This window comes from Culex pipiens, chromosome 1 (genome assembly GCF_016801865.2).
Source record: "Culex pipiens pallens isolate TS chromosome 1, TS_CPP_V2, whole genome shotgun sequence".
Lineage (NCBI taxonomy): Eukaryota > Metazoa > Arthropoda > Insecta > Diptera > Culicidae > Culex > Culex pipiens.
In genome coordinates, this window is record NC_068937.1 from 81,913,556 (window position 1) to 81,938,050 (window position 24,495).

General features: G+C 41.7%; 3 protein-coding genes across 14 annotated transcripts in view; 1 reads left to right on the forward strand and 2 right to left on the reverse strand.

Annotated features, from left to right (window-relative positions):
• Window positions 1–760: 760 nt before the first annotated feature.
• Window positions 761–24,495, reverse strand: part of LOC120431852 (dnaJ homolog subfamily C member 25 homolog) — a 42,251-nt gene continuing 18,516 nt past the window's right edge. Inside the window, exons 1-4 of one of the 11 annotated variants that reach the window (XM_039596979.2) lie at window positions 5,133–5,183; window positions 5,041–5,077; window positions 2,732–3,293; window positions 761–859 (exon numbers count right to left, since the gene is read on the reverse strand). In XM_039596979.2, coding sequence (XP_039452913.2) covers window positions 776–859; window positions 2,732–3,250 — 603 coding nt within the window. In that variant the 5' untranslated portion in view covers window positions 3,251–3,293; window positions 5,041–5,077; window positions 5,133–5,183 and the 3' untranslated portion in view covers window positions 761–775. Of the gene's footprint in view, window positions 860–2,731; window positions 3,294–4,452; window positions 5,078–5,132; window positions 5,288–24,495 lie in introns of those variants that run through there. The other 10 variants (XM_039596982.2, XM_039596978.2, XM_039596985.2 and 7 more) reach the window with 10 other exon arrangements.
• LOC120431854 (uncharacterized) lies at window positions 7,127–8,913 on the forward strand. The gene is made up of 2 exons (XM_052706517.1): window positions 7,127–8,224; window positions 8,284–8,913. Exon 2 carries the CDS (start codon window positions 8,339–8,341, stop codon window positions 8,681–8,683), a length of 345 nt encoding a protein of 114 aa, XP_052562477.1. The 5' UTR covers window positions 7,127–8,224; window positions 8,284–8,338; the 3' UTR covers window positions 8,684–8,913.
• LOC120431853 (uncharacterized) lies at window positions 9,057–11,127 on the reverse strand. Of its 2 annotated transcripts, none has more exons than XM_039596987.2 (2): window positions 10,135–11,127; window positions 9,057–10,050 (listed from the first exon to the last, which is right to left on the reverse strand). In XM_039596987.2, exons 1-2 carry the CDS (start codon window positions 10,316–10,318, stop codon window positions 9,524–9,526), a joined length of 711 nt encoding a protein of 236 aa, XP_039452921.1. In that variant the 5' UTR covers window positions 10,319–11,127; the 3' UTR covers window positions 9,057–9,523. The 2 variants fall into 2 exon arrangements, with proteins under 2 accessions (XP_039452921.1, XP_039452920.1); XM_039596986.2 differs by having other exon boundaries at window positions 9,065–10,050; window positions 10,129–11,124.

Sequence of the window (24,495 nt, forward strand, 5' to 3'; positions counted from 1 at the left end):
AAGTCCGGCAGGTTTGCGCGAAACCCGAGAAGCGGAGCCAACGTGACGACCGAAAACGAGATCGCGTTTGGTGTTGCTACGGACAACGCTGGTGTTTTTTTCGACGTCGCCTGCTGCGATGAACGGACGAATTGAGTGGTAGGGGAGTGTGGGGTAATTTGGACACCCTAAGGAAATTGCTCTGCCACGTGCTGTATGGATATTTTAAAGGAATGTGGATGACACCAGAGGATAATAGAGACCATATTTTATAGAAAAATGTCATTTATTTTGATAAATTTTGATGAAAAACCCATTTTTATCGCAAAAATTAAAAGGTGTCCAAATTACCCCCACATTTTTGTGTGGGGGTAATATGAACACCCCTAAGGGGTAATTTGGACATGCCTTGTGGGGTAATTTGGACATGCCTTGTGGGGAAATATGGACACCTTTTGTGGGGTAATATGGACACATGTTGAAGAATAAGTTTAACATTTGATTTTTTGAGCATGTTTTTTATCCTTCAACCTGGTTTTGTAATTGTTTTAAATTTTACGTGTGTTTTTGCTCACAATATTTCATCAATGGTCAATGGAAGTCGGACGGGAAACGCGACATGGTGTTTGACGAGCGCCGACAAGAACAACCGGAAACAGCGGGGGCACCTAACCGGCCTCTGGTGCCGATGTTCCGAGACGAGAAACCTGCTGTGATTGAACCGGTTGAGGAGGAGCCTGTTGCTGCTGTTCCAGATGGCGAGAGTGTCGTGGAGCGCTTCGCTGGTCAGTCTGAGCTACAACACGTCGTTGCAGAGCTGACGGAAGACTAGGACGAGGCCGTAGAGGATTCGTCTGGACGACAGCCGGTCGTTGCTGAGCTACATAGAATATTACCTCTTGAATGTTCGTTTCGTTTTCGTTTTACGGAGCAAGGTGGGGGACGCGGCCTCAAGTCAGTCCAAGTCCGGTTTCTTGTGGAAAAAAGGGTAGTGGCCGAACTAGTATTGCATACCAAATGAACACCACCGGAAGATATAGGGGATCGGGAGGGGGAAGGTGAAAGAAAATTAGTGTAGGTGTAGTAAGAACTTGAATGACTTGAGCAGTTACAGTAATCTGAGTTTAACACTGAATAATGAAAATCTTAAATTTTGATTCAAAATAAAAAGGCCCGGAGGAAATTAAATTATTATTTAATTAAATAAGAAAATGTTACTAATCGGAGATTTATACAAAGGAACCCTAACATGTATATCAATTTTAAAGGAAAATAAAAAAATATTAAATCGAAAGATGAAAACTAACTTGTCTAGGGAATACAAATCTTGAGGCCTTTTTCTGGGCCACGTCCTGTCGCGTCCGTCAGTAGTCTTGTCCTACATTACAACTAGAAGCAGATATGCCAATTAAATAGAACACTTCGACCAATTCAACTAATCATTTAGATCCAATTATTTATTATGGAAAACTAACTAACTTGAATAAATAACCTTAACTGAACTGTCTAAAAGAAACTTGAATCTCAAATCCCAAAAATTGTAATTACAAAGCCAAACATTCCTATACCTAGTTTTTAAACCTGTCTTGCCGCCCCAAACCAAAAACCATAAATCAACTGTTCATATTTTACGAGTTGAACACTCGTCGTTAAGACGACTATTTCGTGCCTTCCATTTTATTAGGACACACAAGCTTTGCAAACAGGAGCGTATCCCTATCATACTTTTTGTAAACTGTTATTTGAGTGGGAGAGATACACTCCTGTTTACAAAACCCATGCGCCCTTTTGAAATGTTAGGCTCCATTTGATCGTCAAGGCTCCAGTAGATCCTCGATTCGCAACAATGGTCGATACAACCATAATCCGAAAACCGTTAGTTCAACAGATTAACGAATTTTGTCCGATATCATTACATTATTGATTGACCGAGACTCTATGGAAATTTTGACACATCAAAATGCTTTGTATTATTACTTTGATGGAAGTTTAAAATGTATGCACGTAACATTTTTTTAAATAAATTTCAAAATCTATCCTATCCTACAATGCCTAGAAGAGGCCTCTGTTTCTGTTGTGAGTAAGCGCTGGTTTCAGAGTTCATTTTTCAATTTAAAAGGGGTGGGAGACGACTAATTTGCTTCATGAACTCCTACTCGGCCTTGGGACCACCTCTTAAGACACTGATGGCTCCTAGCTAGGAATTAAACCTAGACACAGCGTCGAGGCCCGCTTCGCATGGCAAAAATGTTGGCTGGGGGGAAGTGATATTAACACGAAATTTTATTTTAAAGCCAACATTGCTAACGGCGTCGAGGTCCTTACTCATGCCCAAGGTATTACCTCTTGAATGTTATAATTTTACCTCGATTTAGACTGAAAAAGTTGCATTACACCAGAAAAGTGGTAAAATTACACATTTTCAGAAGTAAATGTACGCATTTTTTCTAACATAAAAGACGTACTTCCCAGATGTAATATTTCTATGGTTTTTTACTGTGTACAGATCTTAATGTAACACCTTAACCCCTTAACTCTGACTTCAAAACAAGTTTCAAAACAGAAAATATGACAAATAACTTCATCCAATAGTATTAAGATTAGCCTCCATTAAAAAAACAACCTCGAAGCTCTGCTGAAAAAAAAGTTACTATCGTTTACCCGTTACAGGTTACAGTCTATTATTGTTTGTAGGTTTAAATGTTTAACATCTCTTACATGTTTATCAGACATTCTGTTTAGATGAACTTACCTTTTTAACACCATCCTGTGATTGGTTAATTATTTCCAGTGCTTTGTTGCGATACTTTGGTACAGTCATAAAATATTTAATAGCCTCTTCGTATCGTTGTTTTCTTGAAAAATATTGAACAATAGATATGATGCTTATGCACACAAGCACCACCAATCGAACGTCAATTTTTGTTCTTCGTTTGAAGTATCGGTAATAATGAGAATAGTATTCGTCCGGGTTGTCCAGCATATAGTTGTAATCGGCTCTGGAACCTTCATCTCTGAGCGTTTCATAGGCTCTTGCAATTATCATAAACTTCTCTTCAGCAACTTTTTTGTCCGCTTCTCCTTTGTGCAAATCTGGGTGATATTTTTTGGCTAATTGCCGATAATTTCGAGCTATTTCTTGCTTTGTGGATTGCCGCGTTACATCTAAAAGTTCATAACAGTTCTCCAGGCCGCAATATAGTCCTTGTAAGAGATGGGCAAAACAGCCATGCCCAAAGAAGCAGAAAATTAGGCAAAATTTGAGGTCCATATTGCTAGCAGCAGCAGTCAGTCATTTGTAAACCAACGCGACACTAGAAGAAAAATATTTGTTTACTTGCAATGTTCGAAGTAGTGTTCAAGCACAATTTAACTCAGGGGTGACCAAAGTGTGGCCCGCGGACCCATTTTGAATGATCATGTAAAATGGCCCGTAGACCACTTGTAAAGTGATTTTATACTTTTTTACCATTAATTTAATCTTTTTAATGCTATTTTTTTTGTTAATAAAAAATGACTCATCAATATTTTGATCCCCATTTTAGAACACAAATATTTTGTTCGAACATTTTAAAAATTAAAACAATTTCAAAGGTTTAAATACCGTCAAAAATTTTATCAAACATTTTTGAAAGTATTTATAAAACGTTCAAATTTGATTTTGGTAGAAATATGTAATAATTGCATAATTTGAAATTGAAAGTAATAATGACCCTTTCATGAACTGATCCTCAAACTTACTTTGCACTTAGGAACCTTCCTTCTGGATTCGAACTCATTACAGTTAGATAACGACTCTGTTTGACTACCATCTGATTCAGGCAGGCAAAATGTTGAAATCGGAGGATCAAGGCTGTTGCAAATATTTTACAAAGCTTTTTGCCGATTAACCCTTTCCCTCCATTTAAAAAAAATGCTCAAAAAACCAGGAGCAAAATATTTTTTCAAAAAACTTTTAAAAAAATCAATGGAAATTTAAGTGCAATCAGCTGAAATCAATTAAAAATGCATTCCTCTTTATTTAGAAGTATTTGAGCATGTTTGGGTTTATTAAAAATAATTGTAATTTTAGTGAATTTTGCAATAATAAATGTTTTTTTTTTTTTAATAAAATGATTTTTTTTCGTCGAATCTTTTCTTTTTTGTTGAGAATAAAGATTGCAGTTTAACTTTACGGGTGCTTAAAACTTATTCTAATTTTTTTTTCTATGAAATGATGAAATTCTGGCTTGTATTTTCTTATATTTTGAATTAACGAAAATGTTAAAAAATAACAGAAATAAAAAATCAACTTATAGATTTATTTTCCAGTCTTTTAAATCAAAACGTTATTTAATTTTGTTTATAACCTATTTTGTAAATTTGGCCCGCAAGCTCATTCGGGCTTTTAATTTGGCCCGGCCTCCAAAAACTTTGAGCACCCCTGATTTAACTAGTCTATGAACAACAAAAAAAGCCTTTCGCTCATCATACTTTTCTTGAAGTTTTATCTTAAAGCAACAACTATGTTGTCCATGCAACGAAGGAAGCTAATGAAGATGACCAGCATACTTGGGACATCTTATTCTGTCGGTCGTTACAATATAAAAGCCTCTAAAACAATGTTTCTGGCTTATATGTAACATTTCTGAATATCAGTATGCTGAGTTCGTCCGCACAGTTAAATACGTATCACTTTGTTCTGGAGATCCTGCATTCTCGTCAGCTGTCAACGTGTCAAGCTTAATACGCTCTGAATTACAGTTAATCTATTTCCTATCAATTGGAATTCCACGCACCAACTAACTCTTAATTTATTTTAGGTTTTAAATTTACATCTGATACGACGAAATCCGTTTATCGACATTGTTAACACAGCGCTATTGGTATTTTGAAATACATAAATGGTTGTCACATTGATCTAACAGATTTTAAATGAAACTTTCACCTGGAATAGCAAACTAGGAGATTCGTTCTACCAAATTTGACAGATGGCTGGGCCAGATATACAGGACTAATGCCGATCTAACTACCTGACAAAACGAACCGACAGAAAAATACTTTCTATCAAACAACCCTAACCTGCTAAAAATAGTTTACGCATCCAGAATCGTTCACACTAGAAAATAGATTTTAATATATATTTTCAGATTTAAATTATTATACTTCCATACTTCTATGATGTAAATGAGAGACGTGCACGCTTACCAGGGGAACTCAAATTTGAGTGGATGCAACGGCGCAAACCGTACACCCTTACCAAAAATCATGATTATTTTAGTTCCAAATCCCACTTTTCATACGATTTTTTCAGTTCAACCCATATAACCATTTTTATGGTTGTAGTACTTGAACTCAAAAAATCGTATGAAAAGTGGGATTTGGATAAGGGTGTGTAGTCATGCAAATTTGACATCGAGTACCCGAACTTAATTTTAACATGGCGAACACGCAAACACGCAGAAAAAAGAATTGTCAATTCGATAAGTTTCTGCCATCATTTCGATAAAATAAATTATCGGTTGGCAACCAATAATTTATTTTATCATATTTGATAATTTTCTTTATCAATTTGATAAACAATGTGCATCAATTTGATAAAATATATTATCGCTTTGATAAACGTCATTTGAGAAACGTCAAAAGCAAAATGTATCATTTCGATAAAAATATTTGTCATTTTGATAAATAAGTTTACAGAAACGATAAAATCTTTTATCAAAATGAAAATGTTATTTATCTTTATTTAGCTGCTTGTTCTTTTGTATATAATATAAAACCAAACAAAATATATGTTGCTTAAAAAACTTTATTTTGTTACCAAAATCGAAGTAAATTTAATACCATGAGAAGATAATCCTACTTGGTGAATGGTGGTCAATCGATTGCTCTCGTTTGTGACAGAGGTATGGATTCTCCAGGTTGTATTTCTGGTAGATTTTTTGGTTCAAGAGACACACAACTGAAAAGAATCACGATTAGTACGACCTTTCAAGAAATCAAACTATGATTTTAAAACACACCTATTGAAACTCAGCGCAAACCTGCCAAAAACGACGATCCATCACTGGTTCCGTTGGCAACGTCAGCCAGCCTCTTCTTCCTGGGTGTCAAGAATCTGATTCCAAGAATCGGTTTCTATTTTTCTTTGGCTCCGTTTCTGGTGCTTCCGGAAAAAAGCTGCTTATCCAGTATGGCCAGGGGTGCGTAATTGTGGACTTGATAATCGTTACCTTGAGTTTGGAGGATGCTAATTTCTCCGGAGAACACACGACAGTAGGAAGGGAGGAGGCGACGGTTCCTCTTCTTCTTTTAGCACGTTGACCGTTGACCACGCACAGTTATAGATGGAATCGATAGGCAGACGTAATTTTCTTTTAAGCTGGCCAAATCATCCGGGTACAGCTAGAGATCCTTAATAGGGAGACTGGTCGAAGTGAATTTGACGTACCCAAACAGACACGAGTTTGACGTATCCAAACGAGCATTTGCCTTTACGCCCAGCAAAACTTATCAGTGTTGCCAAGCTCAAAACATACGTTGCCAGATCGATTTAGCCAGCTTAGACCAGTCTCCCTATTTAGGGTCTCTAGGTACAGCGGCTTTACAACGAGTCCTATTCGTCTCCTCCGTCATTTTGGTTTGTTTGTTTATGTTTCGAATGACAGGCAAAAACGTGCATGCGGAAAAAATCTAGCAACAATTTTATTTATCAAAATGATAGCAAAGATAGTCATTTCGATATAAAAAGTTTATCAAAACGATAATTCAACGTTATCAAAACAATAATTAAAAGTTATTGAAGTTGATAATGATATTTATCAATTTGATAAGGCAGTGTTTTTCTGCGTGAAGCCGACATTAGTCTTTTAAGACTTAAAATTAGGCTTTATCAAACCTAACCGTGTTAAGTCTTTTTAAGATGGGTTGGTCTTAAAAAGACTAGTTTCGTTTTAGTACGAAAAAGGCTAAATTTTAGGCTTAATGTTATCGTCGCCTAAATTTTAGGCTTTTTCGAGAATGCGAGGGGATCAGAGCGGACGTAATCCAAGATGGCGGAACTTGATTAAGACTTATTTTTAGGCCTAAAAAGACTTATTTATAGGTTTAAAAGACTAATTTTTAGGCTTTTGCAAGAAATTGGAGGGGATCAAAGCGCATGGCTTTCTACCTAAGGTACTCGTGATTGACTGTGTAGTGGTGCGGTCTAGGGGGGTGCCACTTCGAGTTTTCGAAGCGGATTTGGATCCGCTCCAAAACCTTGAGACTCGCTCCGTCTGTTTTTGCCGAATCTGTGTAATTTCATTCAGAGTGTTGGTTTTGACATTTCGTTTTGTTTGTTTATGTTCTGGAAAAAACGTTTTTTCCGATCGGTATTTTTTAAAGTTAATTTTCGCGAGCTGTGCTGAAGTTACCCAGCGGAAGAATCTGTGGCCACGGAGTGCCTTGCACAAAGGTTGAGTGGTTCGTGGAAAAGTGGCCTAAGGGGAGAATCGGTGTGCAGCTGTATCCGCGACCGTTTCTTTCCAACGGGTCGAGCAGCGAGCCACGGAGCGACCAACCGGCAAAGTATACGGCGTCCGGTTCTGCTGTCGGTAAAGGAGGAACTCCGGACTTCCGGCGAGTTCCGGGAGACGAGGAGGAGGCGGTGCTAGTGGTGCAAGCAGACTTAATTTGAACAGTGCTGAGCGGAAAGGCTTCGGACGATCGCGAGGACGTCTGGGACAAGAAGAGTGGTAAGTTGGGTGCACCTGAGCCGGTGGGGGGAAAGGTTGTGTAATGGTGTCTTTTGAGGGAGGACTGCTGGTATTGGCGTTTGGTCAATAGTATTTAGCAAAAATTGTCTGCGTGCCTTCAATCAGAAGCGGACTATATCTGTAACAGTTAATCTTCTCTATACCGTAGGTCCGAAGGAGGAGTTCGCTTCCGGGTATCCACTGCAGGTATCGAGGCTCAAGACGTGGCCGGAGAAAGACAAGGCGGTGCGGTTTGTGGAAATTGCCTCGCTAAACTTGGAGGTTATCGAAGTGACATGCAAAGGGGAGTTGCATTAGAGGCGTTGGGCTGACGTGGACCATCCAAGTCCAGCTCATCCGGAACCGAAGACCTCCTGTCGTCATCTGAAGTCAAAGAAAATGTACCCAGCTCTAGCTCAGGCAGTGCTTTGTGTCACTGCAAGTGCTAGCAACTCGTATAAACAGTGCAAACAGATGGCCTCTAAGGATGACCCGGACGGCAAATAGGACGAGGAGCAGTGGCTGCTACAGTAATATTCATCTAGTAGCGACTTGAGTTCGTATCGAAACTAATCTTATATCTTTACAGGGACGTCATCTTCGTGGAGGACGTACGGTCGAAACCAATCGGGCGCGTGTCCAAGATGGACTGTGACTACGTGGCGGTCAAGTTCCCACCGCTGGTTCGGGGGATAATTCCGCTCAATTTGAACACCGGTAGACAGGAGCAAGACAGTATGTTCCCGACGGATATCGAGTCGTTAGTGGGCACATCACCATCGAACGTGTCGCTGCCTTGCGCTGGAGATTGCTCCGACAGTGTTCTGCTGTTTGAGCTGGCTGGATCGCCCACTGATCAAGTATATTGCTGCGGCCTCGCTGACGTTGCCATCGTTCGAGGTGAACTTACAGTCGCAGGTTGGGGTGACATCGGCGTTAGTCACGTGATGGGACAGTTGGAGGGAGACCTAAAGAGTCAACTGATGTGATCTCAGACACTTGTCGAAGTCCAACAAAGCCTCGACCCATGATCCACTAGCCCGGGAGGTTCCGGAGGATCTGGCTCGGGTTCGAACACCAACTACGTTTGCCGTAACGTGCCGTGTCTACTAGCCCGGCATCGTCTTGTTCAACGCGACGCTCAAATCGCCAACAGCGACATGTCCATTCGTGACTAGATGATAACCCGGACCAGATCCACTCGGAATCATAAGAAGCCTGACCGGCTCGCTGTGCTGCTGCACCGAGTGCGCCAAAGTTTGTTACAAGAGTCACGACTGGCATCTAAAACCAACCTCCGCGAAGAAAGTACGCAAGATCAGAAGAAAATATTTAGTTTAACTACTGTTTCTCAACATTTACATGAGTGTGCATTTTTGTAGTAAATAAAATTTTATTCTTTTTCTGCAGCTAAGAATATGAAAGAAATATCTCCGTGGCCATATGCCGCTGAACACCCGCTCGGCACCCTTTGTTGTACCGCGCATTCGCTTTCCTGATCGGCGTTACGCTGTTTATCTAGGACAACCTACTGGTCAGCGGTTTTTCCATCGGTAGCGCCTTCAGCTCCACGCTGTACGTCGATATGCGACTCTCCGAGTGAGGAGATATTAGTAAATCGTTGCAGCTGTCTTCATGTAGCGGCGACGTCGAGGAACTCTCGGTGCTTAATGCTACCTTGTCCGACGATATGGATAAATCCGTCTAGCGGTGGCGAAACCTTTAGTTCATACCGGGGCGCGGTGCTGGAAAACGATAATTGTGATGGCGGCTACTCTCGATCGAGTTCCGCGGAAAAACCGCGACCGACTCCGTGGTGGCGATCTTAATTAGTCCAATCTTAAGCTGGCACAAGGCCTTGTCCATTCCACCAACATCCTCGAAGCACGTGTCCACCAGCTTGGACCAAACCTCCTTGAAGCGCTTCGATCGCTCCGACCGACCTCCTGTCTGCCTGCACTAGAGAAGGGAAGAAGGTGGTTAGTCTTGAGAAAGTGGATTTTTGGAAGTTCGATGAACTTACGCTCCCAGCACGATGTAGTACTCCACGGTAGAGTAGTAGCAGATCCTCGGCGGTTCTCCTTCGTGGCACTCGTCCGAGCGGACAAGCTGGGATTGAGGCGGAGTTCGGGGGGTGGCACTGGTGCTAAAGTACAGCTGACGGAACGGAGACCGGGGGCTCGGGTTGGCGATCGATGGGATCCCGCTGGCCGATGGGCCGGCTTTCCAAAGGACGGATGTGTCTGGACGAGACCGTGCGTGGTCTGGAAGTTGTTCTTGGCGGCGGGCAGGGAGTAGGTGATGTGCGAGTTCCACCAGGACGGAACAGGCGACTGGTCGGCGGAGAATTTGTCTTCTGTGAAGGGGAGAAAATTGGTACGAGTTAGGACTAGTTAGTCATGTATACTTTAATTAGATTGTTGTAGGCTAGTACTCGTACTCGCATTTCTTCGACCAGGTCGTGACGTCACTTCTGAAGCGTTCCTTCGTGGACGGAAGTACGTTACAAACTGTTTGCCGCTTTCGGTCATCACGCCCCGGATCTTGGCCTGGAACATTTCCTCTATCGGGGCGGGTATGTTCTTGCCGATCGGAGCCGGATCTAGTTCGCAAGATACTTTCATTTGGCACGCCCGAAGCACCTCCACCGCAACAACACCCAAGTTGCTCGATGACCTTAATTTGCGCTCCCCGGCCCTTCTACAATGTGCCCTTTTGCAAGTTCTGCTTCAAGGTAAAACCGAACTTTGCATCTACCTCTCCTACCTTTTCTGTCCATTTCACAATCGCTGTTGCCACGCAAGAATCCACGGCGCCGCTTTCGCCAGTGCCTCGCTCATCACCAGCAGGTTCACCGGAGGCGGCGTAATCAAACCGACGGTGGATGTTCCGCTGCCCGCTGACTGGTGGAAAATCGTCCAGGATGAGTAAAAAGAGGGAAGGCTTCTAAGACGCACTTGCTGGAGCGAGAACTGGCCGCCGTGGAAATGACTCGGTTGGCCAAACACCTTTCAACTTGAACACGTTCGCACTTTGTGATGAAACTGGAGGAAAACAAAACAACAAAACGATTGACAGCTCAGCAGAGTGGTACACGCTTATATGGATTTAGTTAACTTTTATTGGAAAAAAAATCGTGGGTTCGGATCGGATCTGGAGTCGACGGAGCCGATCACGCAGTTTCAGCAGTTTCAGACGCGAGAAATCCGCCAGAACCGAAGTGGCACCCCCCTAGATCTGAATCATCTTTTATATTACTGCCCGAGATTAAACAACATCAGATCTGAGTATCAAGTACTGGAGTACATGAAGCCGCTAGAAGAAATCCTCATGGACGAGTGTGAGGAAGGAATGAAACAAGTAGTCAACTTTATCAAGGAGGCAAAGATACAAATTTAAGCATGACAACATAACAACACGACAACCCAACAACCAAGCACACAAGAGACAACGTAGGCGAGTTGAACCAACTGTGGTCTTAGCCTTACCCCCCAAAGGAAAAAAAAAAGAAAATGCGAATTTACAAAATTCGCTGTGATGTCTGTAATTGCGTTTCATATTTGTCGGAAAATACAACCGTATCGGTTCACCGATCCCCGGATAATCCCGCAGTATCGGAAAAGTGGTTCAAATTCTGCGGGATCAACCAACAGAATAGGAAAAAAGTTTTTGTATGCTCACTCCATTTCGAAGAGAACCGTTTCATGCGAAGTCGAAGACTTGGTCGTCTTCTAAATCCTGGTATTAAAAACGGATTTTGCAGAAAGATGGTAAATTTTGGTTAATATATCGTTAAAGTTATGTTAAAATTGTTTATTATGTGTAGCTGTTCCGACCCTGCAACGGAATGTAGAATTCCAAAAGAAACTTGTGCCGCACCAGCTCGATTCCGGATCGCTGTCCGCTGTGGTGAACGATAGACGTCCTCCGTCCGTGCCGCACCAGCTGGTTTCCGGCTCGCCGTCCGCTGTGGTGAACGAACGATACCCGCTTCAGTCTATCCAATGCGGAGCGAAACAAGCCGTTGCTACCAGTACCATACTCAAACGCAGATACCCGCCTCCGTCCGTGCCGCACCAGCTCGATTCCGGATCGTTGTCCGCTGTGGTGAACGATAGACGTCCTCCGTCCGTGCCGCACCAGCTCGATTCCGGCTCGCCGTCTGCTGTGGTGAACGAAAGGGGGTCGGGTCAATCGGCAGAAAATCGATCGGCAGAATGCCGAATGGCAGAATGCCGAATGGCAGAATGCCTAATGGCAGAAATTTCAATCGGCAGAAAAATAAATGGCCGAATGTTAAATGGCAGAAAAGGTCAAATGGCAGAATATAATATGGCAGAAAAGGTCAATCGGCAGAAAGGGTCAATGAGCAGAAAATTAAGAAGCCGAATAATCAAAAGGCCGAAAAATTAAAAAGCAGAAAAGTTAAATGGCAGAATGTTAATAAGCAGAAAAAATAATTAGCAGAAAATTAATTAGCAGAAAATTAAATGGCAGAAAGTTGATCAGCAGAAAAAATAAATAGCAGAAAATTAAACGGCAGAAAATTAAACGGCAGAATAGTTAGTTGGCAGAATAGTTAGTTGGCAGAATAGTCAAATGGCAGAACAGTCAAATAGCAGAATAGTCAAATGGCAGAATAATTAATTAGCAGAAGAGTTGAATGGCAGAATAGTCAAACGGCAGAATAGTCAAATGGCAGAAATCAGAATAGTCAAATGGGGGGTGCCTGCATTTCTTAAAATTATTGTGCCTGCATTTCTTATAAGAGTTAAGCGTTTACAATTATAGTACTTAGAATTCTCACTTATATATTACATTATTTTCCACGGACTTGATTTAATATTAAGAATAAATATTGTAACTTCAGTGTTTATTCAACATTAACAGTTTATCAAGTTTATCAAACAGTGCATGCAATAAAAGTAATAATTTTTAATAAATTGTACTGTTTAACATTTAGAGTCTTTTTGAATAGGTTCTTTAAACATATGAAAAACAATAGCTTATAGGACCTTTTTTTTTAAAAAAAAAATCTGGATATATCCAGCTTTTTAAGCGAAAATGGCGTTCGAATGGTTAACGCCCGAAATGTCAAAATCACGCAGTGGTACCAACATTACGATAAAAGTGTGCCATCCCTGACAGCCACATTTTTTTTCTAATGTTGGTGCTACTGCGCGATTTTGACATATCGGACGTTCAACATTCGAACGCCATCTTCGCTTAAAAACCTGGATATAACCGTAGGAGGATATGTTACACTAGGGTGTAATATGGTTGTATGGAAAAAAATAAAGTTGTCCAAGTTTAGCGAGCACAGCAATTTTTCAGTTCCTTTTGGGGTCCTAATCAACTCCCCAAAGTTTGAGAACGATTGGTTTAGTTCTCACATTGCGCAAAGCGATTCAATTTTCCATATAAATTTGTATGGGAAAAACCATTTTTTTGGATTTTGATATTTATAAAATCCACGTTTCACGCTGTACTAAAACCGGATTCATATTCGGATGCTCTGGAATGTACTCTACAACTTTCCCGAAGAGAGTATGGTGCTAGCTTGTCGCTGAAAGAAGATACAGCGTCCTCAAAACTCGTCTAAAACGTGATTTTCGATCAAAAAACACGTTTTAGACGAGTTTTAAAAACGCTGTATCTGTTTATAGGAGCAAGTTACCACCATACTCTCTTCGGGAAAGTTGTAGAGCACATTTCAGAGCATCCGAATATGAATCCGGTTTTAGTACAGCGTGAAACGTGGATTTTATAAATATCAAAATCCAAAAAAATGATTTTTCCCATACAAATTTATATGGAAAATTGAATCGCTTTGCGCAAAGTGAGGACTAAACCAATCGTTCCTAAACTTTGGGGAGTTGTTTAGGACCCCAAAAGGAACTAAAAAATTGCTGTGCTGGAAAATCGATTTTGATTTACACCCTAATGTTACACATGACCAGTCTGCCCAAAAGCTATGCAAGAGCAAGAAGCATGTTGAAATGGTGGCAAATTTTCGATTCGGACGGTGCATGTGTTCAAATGGGGAGAAATACCGCAATGTAGTACCGCCCCTTTCAAATGTTGCTTCAGCCCAGTCACGAAATATTCTAGCAGAGCTGGTTCTGCTAGAACCCTGCTAGAACGGTGGAGCATTTCTGCTAGAATGCTGTAAGAATTTCCAGCTTTGTTAGAACTGTGCTAGATCGTCGTAACTGGGAGATTTCTTCCACTTGAAGCAGTGTATGCACTTGGTAAGAAACCAGTCAAGGAAAATTTCAAATGGGCAACAACAGCAGTGAAAGCAAGCCAGCGATGGTGTAGGAAAGCCCCCAAAAAACGCTCCGTTGTTCTGCTGTTCGTAAAAATGTTTCTTGACTCCTTTCCTTTTCGAGCTGTGTACTGGCCCTGTGTGTCCTAAATAGTTCCGTAGTAACTTTTTTACAAGGGCGAAACCATTAATGTAAACAAACAATCTATCCCACTTGCTCTGGTGACAGTTATCGTTGTGTAAGAGTGGGATAGGCCAGCAAAATGAAATGGTACCCTAGTGTGCGAACGCGTAATATAGAGTTATCTAAGCCCGATCTCACGCACACTAGCACGCCATTTGTTTTGCTGGTAGGTACAAAATTTAACCACAATCTTTTTCGTGTACGTACACGCAATACATGCGCATGTAGATAACTCTATTGGACGTTTTATGAAATGTACATTCCCAACTTCTATAAACATATTTAATTATATACGGGTCATTCCACCTGAAGTGTGCAAGAAAAAATGCAAATTCGAAAATTACCATCTCCGATTTTGCTCAAATTTGGCAGAGCTGTTGAGACTATCAAAACATGCAAAAATCCCGAATTTCATCCAAATCGGACCACCCCCTCCATTTTTGTACCCTCCCAAAAAATCGACTTTTTGGCGATTTTTGAGCGAAACACCTATCTTCAAACGACGATAACTCAGGAACCACAAATCTTAGAGGGTCGGTCTTAGACTCAATTTTGAAGGAAATTGGACGTATAATCCATTTCCGTGATCAAAATTTAGATTAAAATATGTTTTCTACCTGTATTGCGCAATTGAAAACTTCAAATGGCCGTATCTCAAAACAGCCCTATTTATTTTTGAAATTTGACCTCATCATCGTATTCCCCGGCAAATTTTACATAAGAATCATTTATTGACAGAAAGGAATATGTTTCGTTCCCGAGATATCGAATTTTAAAGTTTTTAGTTTTTAAGATTACCTACATTAGCTTCATTCGCCGCATCTGCTAGAAGCACTCAGGAGCGCTGTTCAATAACTGCTACCTGGTTATTTATTGAATTAAGATTTCATCCCAAATAATCATTAGCAAATTAGGCAAAAATGTAATGTACACCACTGTAGGAAACTGCTGCATAATCTTAAATTTAAAAAAATAGTATACGGTGAATTTGTGTGCTATCCCACAGGACAAAGCAAGAACGACACGCATTACAGGGCAGAATGGAATTCTCGCAGAGCTAGCAGGAAATTGTAATTGATCTTGTAAGTAACACTTAAGAAAAAGTGTACGATACATTATCGTGTTAAAAATCATGAATTAACATGAATAAAACTCTCGTGAAGCATGATTAAGCAGGAGGATTTCTGGAAAGTTTAAAACTGAAAAATGTAAGAAAATCACAAAGATTAATCGGATTTATTATCTAGTTGTGTTATTATTCAGTTGTGTTGATTTCAACACCGTCCGAACAATAATATTTTTTTTGTTTGTCAATAATTTCGAAATCTTGGAAGACGATACAGCTGCTGTCCACATGTATCACTAGTATATGGTATTGCTTTTGAAATTAAATGTACCAGCATTGAAAAAAAAAATCCATTATTCAGATGAAACACAATATAAAAATCGGATCAATCTTTCAAACTCTATGGCAGATTTTGGGTTTTTTGCTGAATGGCACTATATCGCTACCGCACATGGCAAAAGCTCTAGAACCCATGAGAATTATTTCATCGACTACAGCCAGCTCTACATTTGTTCTCGTTTCAAATAAAAGAAGAAATAAAAGAAATAATTTGAGAAAGTGGAAAGAAATGAGGAATTAGGAAAAATATGAAAATATTAGAAAAATGATAAATTTTCGAAAATTGTATTGTAAAAACTCTGTAGCATTTGCAAATAAATATTAAAAATTCAAATTTCCCTTAATATGGAGATCAGGAAAAATAGTGAATTGAAAATTACCCAATAAATATTCCTTAAACAAAAAATAGATTGTTCATGGTATTGATTATCTCAAAATCGTATAAAATTATAAAAATAATTAATCTTACAGAACACCAGGTAGTAATTATTGACCAGCACGACTTAGTGCATCTAGCAGATGCGGCGAATGAAGCTAATGTAGGTAATCTTAAAAACTAAACACTTTAAAATTCGATATCTCTGGAACGAAACATATTCCTTTCTGTCAATAAGTGATTCTTATGTAAAATTGGCCGGGAAATATGATGGTGAGGTCAAATTTCAAAAATAAATGGGGCTGTTTTGAGATACGGCCATTTGAAGTTTTCAATTGCGCAATACAGGTAGAAAACATATTTTAATCTAAATTTTGATCACGGAAATGGATTCTACGACCAATTTCCTTTAAAATTGAGTCTAAGACCGACCCTCCAAGATTTGTGGTTCCTGAGATATCGTCGTTTTAAGATTGGGGTTTCGCTCAAAAATCGCCAAAAAGTCGATTTTTTGGGAGGGTACAAAAATGGAGGGGGTGGTCCGATTTGGATGAAATTCGGGATTTTTGCATGTTTTGATAGTCTCAACAGCTCTGCCAAATTTGAGCAGAATCGGAGATGGTAATTTTCAAATGCTGTTCCGCTTCAGATGGAATGACCCATACGGAAAGGAGTTCTATCTAAAATTTAACAATTCAAATTAGCTGGCTTCAAATTGGTGAAACAGTGATTTTTTGGTTAAATTAGCCAATTACAGATAAATTTACCATTGGGGAAGGCTGCGGGTACAGAATGTCGAGACTGTCCAATGTTTGACAGATCCGAACGAGCAGGGCACCTTATGCCGTTGAAGCACATAAAAAAGAGTTAAATAATGTTAAATTAAGTTCAACCAAGTTTTATTAAATAAAATAAAATAAAGTTAAATCATGTTTTTTTAAGTAAAATGAAGTTGAATTTAAATTTAATAAGTTAATTTGAGTAAAATCAAGTAACATTTGATTGAATTTAGAAAAAATGTTGAATTCAGTTAAATTAAGTTAAATTAATTAAATTTACTTAAATTATTAAGTTAAATTGATGTTAAATTGTTAAATTAAATAAAATTATGTTAAATTGATTAAATTTAGTTAAATTATTAAGTTAAATTGATGTTAAATTGCTCAATTAAATAAAATTATGTTAAATTGATTAAATTTAGTTAAATTATGTTAAATTGAGAAAATTTAATTAAAATTAGTTTAACTTAGTTAAATTTAGTTAAATTATGATAAAATTAGTTAAAATTAGTTCCTTTTTGTATAGTTTAATAGAATTTGACGTAATATGGTTAAATTATGTTGTGGTAATTTAAATTTTATTAAATTAAGTTAAATTAATTTAAATTAAAATAAGTTAAATTAATTTAAATTAAGCTAAGTTAAATTAAGTTAAATTAAGTTGAATCAAGTAAAATTAAGTTAAATTGAATTAAATTAAGTTAGATTAAGTTAAATTAAGTTGAATTAGGTTAAATGAAGTTAAATTAAGTTGAATGTGAATAAATTGAATTAAATTAAGTTAAATTAAGTTGAATTATGTTAAATTAACTTAAATTTAGTTAAATTAAGTTAAATCAAGTTAAAATAAGTTAAAATAAGTTAAATTTAGTTAAATTAAGATGAAATAAGTTAAATTAAGTTAAATTAAGCTAAATTAAGTTAAATTAAGTTAAATTAAGTTAAATTAAGTTAAATTAAGTTAAATTAAGTTAAATTAAGTTAAATTAAGTTAAATTAAGTTAAATTAAGTTAAATTAAGTTAAATTGAGTTAAATTATGTTAAATTGTGTTAAATTATGTTAAATTATGTTAAATTAAGTTAAATTAAGGTTAATTTTGGCTGATTTTAGCGTAACGCACTTTATGGGTGAAGCCTAGGATGGTCAATTATAACAAAGTTCAAAAAGCCTGGAATCTATTGAAACATTCAAATAATTTTCTGGACTACCAAAAACCGTTCCAAGAATAGCAGAAAAGCATGCTACACCAGCAAAAACTTTTAAAGTGATTTTAAAATTACTAGTTAAAACAGTCGAAAAATTAGCTGGATGTACCGAGAAACGTGACAAGATCAAAAAAGAAACGAACTAAATCAGCAAAAAGGCTGGGTGAATAGAGCAAGCTTTACAGGCAGCAATGGAGGCTTTTGAAATGAAAACTAGTAGAAATAGCAGAAAAGGAAGCTATTATAACCATACCAAGAATAGTGGCAAAGTTGGCTAAACTAGCTAAAAAGATTTGTGAAAATATGTGGATTCGCAGCCATCAATGGAAAATTTTGAAAATTATTCCTAAAAAATAGTTGAAATAGTCTAAAAACTCGCTGGGCTAGCCATAAAGCTCACAAGGATACCTTAAAATCTAGCTAAAATAGCTAACAGACTTTCTGAAAACAAACAGCTTTTGAGACTGACAGCATTTTTCCAGCTTACAATATAGCTAGATCTTGTTAGAGTAATGAGAAACGCAGTGGATTGCAAATACGTCCAATCGGTAGAAGTTTATTTTAACTAATAAAGTAACCAAGCTGCCGGCACACAGTGCCTACTTGATTGCGCGCAGTCTTCAACTCAACACTCCTCCTAGACTGCTGCGGTCAAGCCGATCATCCCAGCCAGCTTCTCCGTCCTGATCCTGGCTAGTGGCTTCGTGAGAAGGTCCGCCACCATGTCCTCCGTTGGACAGTAAACGCAGCTTACCTCCCCCTTCTCGATCTGGTCCTTCGTGAAGTGGAATCGCGTGGCAATGTGCTTCGTCCTGTTGCTGAACTTCTCGGCAGACAACATCTTCAGGCAGCTTTGGTTGTCTTCCTGGATAACGACTTGCTGCTCGTCGTTCAACTCTCGTAGAAGCACCTTCAGCCACAGCGCCTCCTGCACCGCTTCGGAAAGCGATACAAACTCGGCCTCGGCGGTTGATAGCGAGACACAGCTCTGCTTCCTGCATGCCCAGCTCACCGTTCCGCCGTCGACCTTGAACACGAACCCGCTGTTGGATTTCCGGTCCTCTCGGTTCTCCGCCCAGTCGGCGTCGCAGAATCCAACGATCCCGCTGTCGGTTCCGTTCTGGCTCAGTCGCAATCGGTAATCTTTGGTTCCTTTCAGATACCTCACGACCCGCTTCAGCTCGTTCCAGTCGTCCTGCGTTGGCCTGCTGGTCTTGCGGCTCAAGATGGACACCGCCGCCGAGATGTCCGGCCTCGTGTTGACGGCAATGTACAGCAGCTTCCCAACCAACTTCTGGTACTCCTTGTTGTCCGGAAGAGGCTCCTCCTCCGACTCGCGCTTGATGTACCCCGGATCCAGCGGAACAGTGGACACCTTCGCGTCCGCAAGTCCGCTCGACTCGACGACCTCTCCGATGTACTTCCGTTGGCTCAGAAAGTAGTCACCTTGTGCGTTCTTCTCGATCTCCATGCCAAGGTAGAACCGGATGTCTCCCAGAACGCTCATCTCGAAGTTTTGCTGCAGCGCTCCAGCCAAGGCCTCGATCATCTTCGGATCTTCGCTCGCAACAATCAAGTCGTCCACGTACACTAGAACATAGCACCAACGTCCAGCTCGTCGCTTGCGGTACAGGCACGTGTCCGCCACACACCGCTCGAATCCTTGCCGCTTCAAGGCATCGTGAAGCTTCTGATTCCAGGACCGCGCCGCCTGCTTCAGTCCGTACAGGCTCTTCTTCAGCTTGCACACCTTGCCTTTGGCGCCTTCGAATCCGCGTGGCTGACGCATGTAAATCTCCTCCTCAAGATCGCCGTATAGGAAGGCGGTCTTGATGTCGTACTGCTTCACGGTCATGCGTTTCTTCGCAGCAACAGCCATCAGCGCGCGAAAGGTCGTTTGTCGCACCACCGGCGCGAACACTTCGTCGTAGTCGGTCCCGTATTGTTGGCTGAATCCTTGCGCAACCAACCGTGCCTTGAACCGCAGCACGCGACCATCCGCGTCCCGCTTGATTTTGTAGACCCATTTTGATCCAACAGCCTTCCGACCCGGGGGCAGATCGACGAGAGTCCACGTCTCGTTGGCCTTGATCGACTCAAGCTCATCGACCATCGCTTGCTTCCAGCGCTCCGCGTCCGGCGACGCCATCGCCTCCGCGTAGGTCCGCGGCTCCGCAAGTGGATCGTCTCGGTGGCCTGCTGCTAGCCCTCCAAACTCGACATCGTCGGCATCATCGTATTCGCTGGAGTCGCTCGAATCGTCCTCGAGTGTCTGAGAAATGGTGGACACGGGTAGACCTTTGCCAGAAACTATAAAGTCTTTGTACTTGCCTGGAAGGATGTGCTCCCGACCGCTGCGCCCCAACACCCCTGACCCGGGTGGTTTGGAAATGTTTTGCGGAGGGAGCACGTTGGTCATGGTGGAACTACTGCCAGCTACTTGGTCATCGACCACAGCATCGGTCCTAGGCCCAGGGACCACAGCTTCCACCACAGGCTCTTCGTGGCCGTCGTCTTCGAGGGCATCATCAACATCAAGAGGCTGCTCCTCCTCAACGGCATCCGGTTCCGGCGGAACCAGTCCAGGCTGCTGCGCGGCATCAACCTTCGGAGTTGTACCGAAGTCAAGGGAAATTACCTCCGGTTTCTTCTTCGTGACAGCCGCTTTCTCGCCCAATCCTTCGTTGATGAAAGTCACTTCGCGACTCTTCAGGAAAGTCTTGCTCGCGAGGTCGTACAGGCGGTACCCCTTCGTGTCCTCTTCAAAACCAATCAGCACACACTCACGAGACTTCGAATCCCACTTCTTGCGCCTGACTTTCGGCACTTGCACCATCGCCTTCGTTCCTAACACGCGAACGTGAGAGAGATCCGGTTTCTTTCCGCTCCACATCTCCTCCGGTGTGAGACTGTGACCGCTGGTTGGCGATCGGTTCATGAGGTAAACTGCAGCATTCACCGCCTCGGCCCAGAACGGTTTCGGTAGCTTGGCCTCGAACAACATGCAGCGCCCTCTCTCGACCGCTGTCCGGTTGAAGCGTTCGGCCATCCCGTTCTGCTCTGGAGTGTAGTCGTTGGTGGTCTGGTGTCGGATGCCCATCCGCTTCAAGTACTCCCGGAATCCCTTGTTGACGTACTCTTTGCCGTTGTCCGTACGCAACGTCTTCATCTTCCGTCCTGTCTGGCGCTCCGCCAGGACATGGAATTCCTTGAAGCAAGCCAGTACTTCGTCCTCCGACTTGGTCTTGAGAAAGTACACAAACGCTCGTCGGGACTTGTCGTCGATAAACGAAACGTAGTACCGACAACCGCCGAGGGACGGCAGCTCCATCGGACCAGCAATATCGGAATGAATTACCTCAAGCAACTCCTCGGCGCGGGAACCACTCTTGTTGAACGGCAGTCGAGCTTGTTTTCCCATCGGGCAAATCTGGCAATCGTCCATGCCGTCTCCGTTGATCTGCACACCGCTGGCTACACCGTTGGCCAGTTTCTTGATGCTGCTCACGTTCAGGTGACCCAGGCGCTTGTGCCAAGTCTCGAGTGTCTCTACACGCGAGCACGCCAGCGCCATGTTCTTACGCTGGTCCACCTTGAACAGGTCATCCTCGATAACACCGGTCGCAACGACGCCGCCATCAGCGTTCCGGATAATGCAGCCGTCCGCGTTGAACAGCACCGTGTTGCCCTTTCGTACGATTTGTGCGATCGACAGCAAATTTGTCGAAAGGTTCGGGACAAAATGCACATCGCTTACCGGAACCGGTTCCTCACCATTAAAACACGACGGGAAGAGCGTGGCCGTTCCGCATGCCTGGATCTCCATCGACTCCTTGTTGGCAGCTACAACCGTTCCGCTCCTGTCCCGCACGTCCTCTAGCAGCTCCAGGTTCCGCGTCATGTGCTGTGTCGCACCTGAGTCCAGGTACCAGTCGTCCGTCCCGGCCGACTTAAATGTTGACAGCACCGTGCACAACGCTTGCTTCCCACGCACGGCATCCTTCTCGGGGCAGTGCTTCGCAATGTGGCCAATTTTGTTGCACTTCCGGCACCGTGGGCCGCGTTCCTCCGGCTGACTTTTTCGCGATCCGTGGTTGGTACGAGAGCCGCTCGCTGTTTGGTCGTCGCCATGGAAACCGCCCGCTGTTTGGGTGTTGCGTCGGTAACCACCTGGCTTGTTGACTCGCCGCTTAGCAACGAAAGTTTTTTCACCTGGCAACAGCTCGTCCTCCTCCTGCAGCAGAATCGTCTTCACGGAGTCCCCCGTGATCGCCATTCCGGAGTTCTTGAGCGCCATCACCATGGGCTTGAAACGGTCCGGCAGCCCCGCCAACAGCAACGCTCCTACGAACCTGTCTGGAATCGGGAATCCGATGCTTTTCAGCTGGTGGCACGCCGAGATGATCTGGTTCGCGTAGATTTCCATCGTTCCGCAACTGTCCAGATCGGTCCTGATGAGCTTGTGCAGCAATCCGACCTCCCGCGTGAGTCCGCTCTCCTCGAACGCGTCGACCAGGTTCTTCCAAGCTTCTTGCGCCGTCTTCGCTTCGCGTACATGGTAATAGTTTACCGGTTCCAGGAACTGGATGATCTTCCCTCGCGCAAGCTTGCTCTTGGCCGGGTCGACCGCTTCCACCGTTCCATCCGCCTTCACCTTCGGTTCGACGGCATCCCACAGGTCTTCAACTTCGAGGTGGGTTTGGACCGCAAACTTCCAATCGGCCCAGTTCTCCCGGCCGACCAGTCGCTCGATCCCGTGAATCCGATCGGACATCTTCCGCTAGTCTTCGCGCACGTCCGGGCTCATAACCTCTTGTTAGAGTAATGAGAAACGCAGTGGATTGCAAATACGTCCAATCGGTAGAAGTTTATTTTAACTAATAAAGTAACCAAGCTGCCGGCACACAGTGCCTACTTGATTGCGCGCAGTCTTCAACTCAACACTAGATTACTATATTTTGGACCAGGATTTGTTTTATGATTTCTAACTAACAAAAATTGTGGTTGAAAAAACAACCTATTTTTTTAGGATTTTTAACTAAATTTTAGTATGATTCACGATAAACCTTCTTTCCGTGTAAGTAACTCGGGACTCCAGTAACCAAACTTCAGTGCACAGAACGGTTAGACAAATATAAAATGTTTGTTATTTCCAGTTTTTTTAAGGGTCCTCTAAGCTATTGTTTTTCATATATTTATAGGAGATTTGTTTACATTGCGTGTTCTTTTTTTGTTTTGTTTTGGTTTTTTTTTTTTTTAAAAAAAGGTAACTAGTCCTATAATTTATTTTGTTTCATATGTTTATAGGACATATTCCAAAAGACTCTAAATGTTAAACAGTACAATTTATTAAAAATTATTATTTTTATTGCTTGATAAACTGTTAATGTTGAATAAACACTGAAGTTACAATATTTATTCTTAATATATAATCAAGTCCGTGGAAAATAATATAATATATAAGTGAGAATTCTAAGTACTAAGTGTAAACGTTTTAACTCTTATAAGAAATGCAGGCACAATAATTTGTTATTTTCTGAGATTTTTTTTTATAGTCCCCCCCCCCACTATTGCCTTTGATGTTTTTTTTCGGTCTAATTTCTGCCATTTGACTATTCTGCCATTTGAATGTTCTGCCGTTTGACTGTTCTGCCATTTGACTGTTCTGCCGTTTGACTATTCTGCCATTCAACTCTCCTGTTAATGCTTTATTCTGCCATTTGATATTCTGCCATTTAACTATTCTGCCATTCAACTCTTCTGCTAATTAATTATTCTGCCATTTGACTATTCTGCCATTTGACGGTTCTGCCATTTGACTATTCTGCCATTTGACTATTCTGCCAACTAACTATTCTGCCATTTAATTTTCTGCCATTTAATTTTCTGCTATTTATTTTTTCTGCTGATCAACTTTCTGCCATTTAAATTTTCTGCTTTTTAATTTTTCTGCCTTTTGATTTTTCTGCCTTTTGATTATTCGGCTCTTTGACTTATTCTGCCAATTAATTTTCTGCCTTTTAATTTTCTGCTGATTGACCTTTTCCGCCATTTAATATTCTGCCATTTGACCTATTCTGCTATTTGACCTTTCTGCCATGTGATTTTCTGCCATTTGGCATTCTGCCATTCGGCATTCTGCCGATCGGTTTTCTGCCGATTGACCCGACCCCGAACGAAAGATACCCGCTTCAGTCTAACCAATGTGTAGCGAAACAAGCCGTTGCTTCCGGCCAACAGGGGTAGATCAGTACCATTCTCAAACGCAGATACCCGCCTCCGTCCGTGCCGCACCAGCTCGATTCCGGATCGTTGTCCGCTGTGGTGAACGATAGACGTCCTCCGTCCGTGCCGCACCAGCTCGATTCCGGCTAGCCGTCTGCTGTGGTAAACGAAAGATACCCGCTTCAGTCTAACCAATGTGTAGCGAAACAAGCCATTGCTTCCGGCCAACAATGGCCAACAATGAACCTCGTTGGATAAATGTACGACTCGTGCTGAAAAAATCCTCTTTTTGCAACTTGTTGCATAAACTACTATTTCAGGGGTGACACCCGATCATCAAATAAATAAATTATGATA